The 9,151-nt window shown below is 40.6% G+C and overlaps 1 protein-coding gene across 4 annotated transcripts in view; it reads right to left on the reverse strand.

Annotated features, from left to right (window-relative positions):
* Nucleotides 1-4,695, reverse strand: part of smap1 (small ArfGAP 1) — a 162,343-nt gene extending 157,648 nt beyond the window's left edge. For all 4 annotated transcript variants that reach the window (XM_080869346.1, XM_080869345.1, XM_080869348.1 and 1 more), the window contains exon 1: nt 4,409-4,695. In XM_080869346.1, the coding sequence (XP_080725472.1) occupies nt 4,409-4,526 (118 nt within the window). In that variant the 5' untranslated portion in view covers nt 4,527-4,695. The remainder of the gene's footprint in view (nt 1-4,408) is intronic.
* Between the last annotated feature and the right edge of the window lie 4,456 nt (nt 4,696-9,151).

Consider the following 9,151-nt stretch of genomic DNA (forward strand, 5'->3'; position numbering starts at 1 on the left):
ACGTGAGAAACTTTCTACTACCATTCACTCATTTATACATCCTTCCATCTATATTCTTATCCAAGTCTGGGTCACAGGGGAAGTAGACCAAGTCGAAAGGCAGCTGGGCGACACACTATATTGCCAAAATTATTTGCTCATCTGTCTTCATACACATATGAATTTGAGTGACATCCCATTCTTAATCCATAGGGTTTAATATGATGTCAGCCCACCCTTTGCAGCTATAATAGCTTCAACGCCTCTTGGAAGAATTTCCACAAGCTTTAGGGTGTGTTTATGGGAGTTTTTTACCATTCCACAAGCACATTCATGAGGTCAGACACTGATTTTGGACGAAAAGTCCTGGCTTGTAGTCTCTACTCAAATTCATCCCTAAGGTGTTCTGTCAGGTTGAGATGAGGACTCTGTGCAGGCCAGTCAAATTCTTCTACACCAAACTGGCTCATCCTTGTCTTTATGGACCTGGCTTTGTGTACTGGTGCACAGCCATGCTGGAACAGGAAGGAGCCTTCCCAAAACTGTTCCCACAAAGTTGGTAGCATGAAGTTGTCCAAAATGTCTTGGTGTGCTGAAACATTAAGAGATCCTCACACTAAGAGACTAAGCACAACAACCATAAGTACCACTCTCCTGGACACCACCAAACCCAGACAGGTTGGTAAAGTATAATTGGTCACTTTAGGAACGTGCTTTACACCACTGCATCCGATCCTTTGTGCTTGGTGACGTAAGGTTTGGATGCAGCTGCTCAGCCATGGAAACCCATTCCATGAAGCTCACTACACACTGTTCTTGAGCTAATCTGAAGGCCCCATGAAGTCTGGAGGTCTGTAGCGATTGACTCTGCAGAACGTTGGAGAGCTCTGTGCAACATGTGCCTCAGCATCAGCTAACCCACTCTGTGGTTTAAGGTGGTCTAGCACTTCATGGTTGAGTTGCTGTCATTCACAATCGCTTGATTTTATACACCTGTGTCCATGGAAGTGTTTGGAACATCTGAATTCAATGATTTAGATGGGCGAGTGAATACTTCTGGCAATACAGTGTATTTGTATCCAGCGTGTCCTCCTGATAGACCACGTCCAGTACACCTCACCAACGTGGCATCCTGCTCAGATGCCCCAACCGCCTCAACTGGTTTAATTTCAGATTTTTTTTTTGGACTCAGTAGTGACCCACTGGAACACTGGTCTACTTGTCATGTTCTGATTAATTCTGCCAGTTAAACATGCAAAAATAAAACAGGTACTTTAATATAAAAACAAAGCCTTCACCCCATCCTCTTAGCACACTGTATACAGAATCGCTGCATTTCAGAACAAAGACCTGGATTTATAAGCACTTTGCATTTAAGAAACCTAAGGATAGGGATTTGCAGGAGTGACACAGACAAAAACAAATAAAAAAGTTAGAGTACACCCACACTATAAATAATGAATGCCTGCTGAATTCATTAATCTGCATTCAGCAGCCCAGTCTCCCTCTCTCTCTCTCACACACACACACACACACACACACACACACAAACGCTTAAGCTGGATTTACAAGAACAACGAAATAAGTCAACTCACATGGGAAACACACATTAACACCAAAAGTCCTGTGCAAAACAAACTAGCTGACATTAAACAACACAGAACTGCAAACAAGGCCATTCTCCATTGCTTCCAGGTACCACAGCAGCTTTATTTGTACTGGCTTTCACTGTCCAATCACTGTCACGGTAGTCCTTATTTTGTTCTGCAGCAGCTAGAGGACTGTTTCGTATGCTGCTATACCAGGTTCACAGAGGCTGCACAGCAGAACTCAGGCTAAGCAGCTGCAAAAATGGTAATCCATCTGGAGAGCTCACAGCTGACTTCGACACCCTGCTATTTACTTGTCAGGTGCATTCAGGCACATCCCTTTCCCTTGCTAAAAATATCCCACAAAGAGGAAAAATTTATTTATTTTAGTTGGAAGAACCATAAATGGACAAACCCTGTTTTGGCACCATTACTCACAGGGTTTATTTTGTTCTGCAATTTAGAAAAAAGAAAGAAAGAAAGAAAATCATATGGCCATATATCAAACAGCATACAGCCAATAAACATATCTGTAATAGACCAGAATCTGTGGAGGACTGAAACTGCTCAAATCATCAATAAATACATAAATAAATAAAGAAGACACAAAACTTTTACACTTTTTAAATCCTTTTACAGACTCATTTGTTTTGTCTTAGTTCTTAGTCAGTTATTTATTTAATTATTATTTTGTTTTTGCCAGGTGCAGTAAAATCAGGTCCGCCACGTGACCAAAGATGCAAAAACATAAATCGGTAAGATACTGTGTGAAGTCCCCCCCCCCCCCCTTAATACATTTTACATATTTTTGAGTCACATTTTCAATTGTTTATTAGTTTTGGATATTGGTCCCTCCATAAGCAGGGGTTAAAATGAGATTCGGCAGGTGGAATGGAGGGGAATAAGTGCATTAGAAACAAGTAAGATAAGCACTTCTGTTGTAAACTCCAGTACATTGGTTTGCTTCATGAACTGGGAGACCAGTACTGACTGAAGTTTTCCGGCCTCACATTCTATAATATATAGGCCCACATTACAAGAAACATTATGGCTGCTTTCCAACCTCTAGCCCAGTATAAAGGTCAAATTTGGCAAGAGTTACGAAAGAGCATCATGACCGGATCCCTGTGGCCCACTTTAATAAACACCAGCACTTACACAGTTTGTTTTACAGCACTTACACAGTTTGTTTCCAGTCTGATGTGAGACGCCTCGGTCAGAGGTTTCCCAAAATAAAACCTTTCCAAAACTTATTCCACAGAGGAAGGATGATCACAGAAAATAATAATACTGCATACTAGTCCACTTACACAAACAGAGGTAATTAAGGTTAAGGTACATTTCCCTTCCATAGTGCACTGACGCCAACTACTGAGATCACCATTGAAGAATCATGAAATAGATTAAGCTCAACATGAAGGATGAGGAGGATATGACGAAACAAAGGAGCAGCAACACGATCAATGAGACTCACTGAGGTCTGCTACTACGGATTACAAATGTCAGATGGTAGAAGAACCATGATGACGCAAAAGGCATCTAATCTCAGTCATAGGAAGCCCCAACAAGAGCCGTTCAATCACCACTGAAAAGGCTGGAAATGTCATGCTTGGACATTTACTGACTGGCATATATGGGCTGGACTTTCTCTTAGGGTGCTTAGGTAACAGTGAAAGCCTATGGGAAATGCTGTCCTGTGAGAATTATACGTTTTTTTGTTAATAATATATACTAAATGCATGCAATTTTGACATCATACATTACAGTTGTTGTTTATGCCGAATTAAAGAGCGACTCTTAAGGTTTAATGAAACCTCTTCCATCACACTCTATTTTACACTCGACTCCAGGGAATTTTAAGCTTTCAATTTTCTGAATGGAGTTTGGAGAGGGGGCTTCCCTCGCAGGAAGGCATGCCTAGCCAGAAGCAAGGTGTGCGCTGCAGCAGTATCTGAGCTCACGTGCTTTTCTCCTCGGCATTCAGCGAGCAAACGACACCTCTAAGTCAGTGGAGTCTACACGGGAGACACGCGTTTTCCGCTCATAAATAAACCAGTCAAGGACGTGACATCGATACCTGCGGGCGAAAACCGCCTCAAGTTAGCCACACTTACACAACACAAGACCGGAACTATTAACCACTCAACTTCAAAATAAAAGCCCAGGCGTGGATTTCTAAACTTCAAAAACTGAAATACAAATTGAAAAGGGAAAATAGAGAAAATTATTAGCGATGCCCCTTTTGTGAAACTGCAAAATCACAACTTGGCTTGTAGCTGAATCTCAATACTAACATATATATTCTCACTACAAATCAACTGAATTGCATTAAAGTATTTGTATTAGAGTATGTGTTATTGTATATTGTATATATTTTCTTTTCTTATTTTATCTTAGGATTATTATTATTATTATTATTGAAAGAACCAAATAATAAAAGCGCTGGATAACGACTTTACTTTAAAAGAAAAAACAAACAAAGCGGAAGTTGTGTGTTGTTCAGGTATTTCTAATTAACTGTCGCTCAATAATATTTATACTTGGCTTAAATGTAATTAAGAAACCAGTAGCGTAGCATGACTCATTGTTCATAACATGGATATGAACGGGGAGGACTCGTCAGATTTACACAGTTCATATGAAGCATCAAACCTAAAGGTCGGATGCAAGCATTGCTGCACACAAGTGACTCCCATCAGAATAACCTTACAATATGATGCTAGCTGTATGATACATATGATGCTAGCTGTGCCTTTTAACGGACAGGTGCCCTCCTCGTTACATCTTGTCATGCACACACCTGTGACACCAAGGTTAGCCGCAGAGGCTGCCGGGCTTACCTTTAGCTTCACAGTCAGCACAGTACTTGTTATCCTCTTCTCTCAGCAGTTTGGACAGAATGGCCTGATGCTGCTCATTCAGTTTCTGGGCTTTTTCTCTCTCCGACCGCGTCGTCATGTCGCCAAAGTTCGGAAGTTAGACCTGCCTGTGAAGAGACGATGAAAACCACGGAGTGCTCAGCCTGTGTTAAAAAGGGTGGGACATCACCTTCTGCTCGCACTTTGCTGCCTCTATTCAGTTAGCTTACAACCTGCTAGCGAGGTAATACGGATCTGTGGCAGCATCATCTCTGCTGCTTTCACGACTGTGGGAATTTTTGCAGCGGCGCGTGAATCAGAATCACACAAGTGGTATGGGACACACAAGGAATTTCGCGTTATTGGTAACGGCTTCATTTGTCAGCTTGACAGTAATCCTGAACACACCAGCAATGCAGTAAATTGAAAACACATACCCACTATCATTCATCGACTGTCCTTCCCCACACCCCGGGCATCAACATTATTAAAGCTGCGTGGGATCATCTTGCGAGAGAAACAACAGAGAACAAAAGACAGCTGACACTGAAAGAAGAGCTTTAAATGTCCTTGAAGAGGAATCCTGGAGAACTAATTAAAAAAATTAGAAGAAACCAGCTTTAGTATTTTAATGAAGTTAAAACATAGTTTGAGCTACTTGTATGAAATTTGGTACATGCGTTTAACGTCTCAAGACATCTGCTCGAAACTGTTCGTGTTTGATAAGGACCCTGAATGCATCTTGATGGCAATATGTATTAATCATTATCAGTCAGTATTAATCATTCGTAGCACCACCTAGCAGCAACAGAAAATTGTGTTTTACTCTTTGGGACACCAATTCCAACTGGTTGACTGGTGTAATCTAAAATTTGTTCAGGAAAGACTTCGTTGGTGTTACTTTATTTTTAGAACTGAGTTTTTGTCAGATGGTGTTCCTGAGCCAGCATGGCGAATTTCAGTGTTTTACCATTAAATTTATTCAAATACTGTACACAAAAGGGGAGTAAGTTTGGACATTTTTAGCTATTTTCAAGCCTTGATGATTTAATCGGACCAACATGATATTTGGTTAGTTCAATCTAAAGACCTCGTTGATGTCATAGGGCGTGCCCATAACAAGGACTTTTTCTACATCTCAGAACCTTCTATCTAATATACATTCACACATATTCACACTCGGATGGATGCATCAGAGAGCAACTTGGGGTTAGTATCTTGCCCAAGAATATTTGATATGTAGGCTGGAACAACCAGGGACCACAAACCTTCTGATTAGTAGTAGTCAGGTCCTTATCTTTGCTGCTTGTACTTTAAATAATAATAATAATATTTTTATTATCATTATTATTTCCGTTTAAAACACAAACCCATTTTGGGGTCGCATCAACAGATCATCCTGCATAAAACACCAACAAACATGCAGAGCCACCCGCTGTGGCGACCCCTTGTGGCAAGTTTCTTTTTTCCTGTGCCCTTACTTCACAGCTTTTCAATACACCATAACCCACAAAATGCTTAATTAAAATTAAACAAGTAAAAATGTTTTAAAAAGAAAAATATTGCGTGTGAAAAACATGAAACACCTTAGCACAGGTGTTCCATTTAGTGCTTAATGTTTCATATCTGTGTGAGTATCTGTGTGGGTGTACTAGTTCTGCTAATTTGTTTCATAAGTGGGGTTCCTCTATACTTCACACCTGGAAGCTGTTGGAAATTAACTCACCTGTGTGCTGCAGCGCGTGACCTTCCTCCTAAGCTCCCTCAGTTGTTGCACTTTGCACTGTAGTGCCGATGTTTGTGGTTTATGCTGTTATTGTTTGTGCATGCGCCTCCAGTCCTGAGAGACAATTCTGTAACAATCTCTAAAGTTTCTTCTTGTGTAGTCAAACCTGCTGAAATCCTGCATGCCCCCTCTACCCCTCAACTCTGAAATAACTGCCTTGCATAACTCGCTGTTGCCCTTCAAGCCTGCAATAAACTTGTCAAACCTTTAGCGTTGCATCTTTAAGAGATTTTAGCCTCATCTTCACTCAAATATCATATATCGCCTGCAGTGACAGACATTTTTCCATCAGTGTAACTCAATTCTGGGTAAAAGAAGTTGCCACAAAACAAAGTTTTGAACATTAGTAATTAGAAGATTTTATTCAGCACTGGTGTGAAATTACTGCTGAATGCATTCATATAAAGGAGTCTCTTAATTTGAAAGGGATTCATTATGTTGAAGTTTATTGATTTTTGTATGTTTATGTGGCAACTGCATGTATAGCTGGAGAGTCCCTTCGTGTGTGCTCCAACAGAAAAGCAAACGGCGTGAGAAAGGATACAGCTGTGGACGGTGGAAAGTGGGTTTATTTTCCCCATTTGTGAGATCTACAAACAGTATTTTGGTGTGTACGCTTTTGTTTTTGTTTCTTTAACAACTTGGGATAACTAACACTGCACAACAGTAAAACGACCAGGTGCTCAGAGTAGTTGCTGAAAAGACTGCCTCAGCAATAAGCACCTGCAAGCATCATCATGCTCCGAGGAAGGCAATCTCTTTCATTAAGGCTGGAGAGAAACCCCAGGTGCGCCCACATTTGACAACTGGCCTCCTCAACACAGCCTCTGATTGGCAGCTACAGGCTGACCTGGTTAAACAGCTAAAGTTCCCTCAGAACATTGCAAAAACATCCCTCCGGCCAGACATGATAATTATTTCTGAGGCCTCAAAACAGCTGATCATGCTGGAACTCACAGTGCCCTGGGAAGAGCGGATCGAGGAGGCCAATGAAAGGAAACGAGGAAAGTACCAGGAACTAGTGCAGGAGTGCATCAGCCCATAGAAGTGGGTTGTAGGGGCTTTGCAGGACGATCACTCTGCAAAGTCCTAGGCCGGCTGGGCGTGGCTGGGGCAGCCAAGAAGAGGGCCATCCAGGCTGTGAGTGAAGTGGCAGAGAAAGCCACAAGGTGGCTGTGGATCAAGAGGGCTGATCCGTGGGTAGCTACTGGTACGCAAGTCGGGGCATGATCACCCCCGGCTGGGTCGCCTGGGCGAGGGTGTATGATGAGACCCGAAACACCTGATGACCCCAGGATACATCACTGAAGATGCGTACCAGTGCATCCAGGAGATGTGTCTTTTATAGTACCGGTATACCGAAAAACTTCAGTTGTTTTACCTTTTCTAAGTCATGACTGTAAATTTGCAGCTTTAGATTTCTCTACTCTTCCTTGTGAGAGTTCTTGCCTGGATTCTGTTGTTTCTTTTGGATTAATTGGTTTCTGGACTTTCTACCAAAGGTGTGTCTTTTGTTTAAGAAGTCTCCACTTGGGTTTAACTTTTGCAACACATTACAAATATACTCAGCTAAAGGTAGATCCATCCAAACTGTCTGCTGTACCTTACTATCCAGGTAAGTAAACTTGTGTCTTGTATCTGGGTTTAGTTGGGTCGTGACAAAAGAACTGCTGTTTTACTTTTGTATCTTGAAGATAAGTCTTTTAATTGCTAGTGTCTGTAATACAGACCTTTTGTGCATTACAACAAAGCACCAATTAATTATTCAAATACTTGGAGATGGACTGAAAGGATTTTTCTGGTGGAGCTTTATCCAGCTTACATTTTCATATACAACTACAAGACACGGAGAGAACAAAGGCAGGTTTGAATCAAATAAAAGTGAAAAAGTACAGTCAAAAAAAGTCAGAAAGCATAAAGTAGGACAATTCTACCATCTATTTTTGTGCACAGGTAACTAAACCGTCTCCTATATTAATGTAATACAAAAATATTAGTACACGAGAATACAAATGTTATTTAAATCTAAATTCTAATTCTAATGAATGTACTCAGCTTGATACTGTTACTGTTTAGGACACAAGCAATAAAAGAGAAAGAAACAGAGGGTGACTTTGCCTCCACACCTAAACGGAGATTCAGGTGGAGGAACACTAAGATCTGTTGTAGTGGCTCAGCATGGGGAAAATACTAAAAGCTCACAATAATTTCTAATATAAGCTCCCGTAGATTTTCATATTGTACAGGTTGTAATCAGCTGACCTGCTGCTCGTTGTGGAAGTGCACAACTGAATTCAACAGGATGTAAGCAGATGTTTCACAGCAATCTCGGCTGTGTCCCATTACCTACACTAACTGTAGGCTGTATATTGTCTTTACACTGACAGTATGAAGTTGGTTTAATTACTGAATTCAGTCAGTGGATCTAAGCATCATTACCTGTAAAATAATCTATAATAATAATAAACTACAGCCACTGTGTGTATCAGTCCAACGCGTGAATTCACCACATTACTGCAAGCTAACCTGTTTATCCTGCTGTTCATGCAACATTTGTTTGCATTTATGTTCACACATCATATACAGATCCAATATGTGATTAAAATGAAGACATTTCATGTAATCTTTAAATCTGCAGTATATTAAGTGTCACTGAGCAGTTATTACATCTTTCTCCATCTCTGAGTGAATCTAGCTCTTTGACCTAATTTCTTGGCTCCTAATATTCACCCTTAAAATCTAGAAGTGGTGCAAAAATGAGCCCTTTACTCTTTGGATATGTACTGACTCCCAGAATATTTTTTCCCAGCAGTTGGATGCTTCAGATATTAAATCTACTTGTCTGGTGACTGTTTCCAATATACTTAAAAAATATGGCTTGATTATAATATTTCACCTTTCACTATATTAAACAGCAAATTTAAAAAACAAGAAAAATG

The sequence above is a fragment of the Rhamphochromis sp. 'chilingali' genome, assembly GCF_963969265.1.
Source record: "Rhamphochromis sp. 'chilingali' genome assembly, chromosome: 20".
Taxonomy (NCBI): domain Eukaryota; kingdom Metazoa; phylum Chordata; class Actinopteri; order Cichliformes; family Cichlidae; genus Rhamphochromis; species Rhamphochromis sp. 'chilingali'.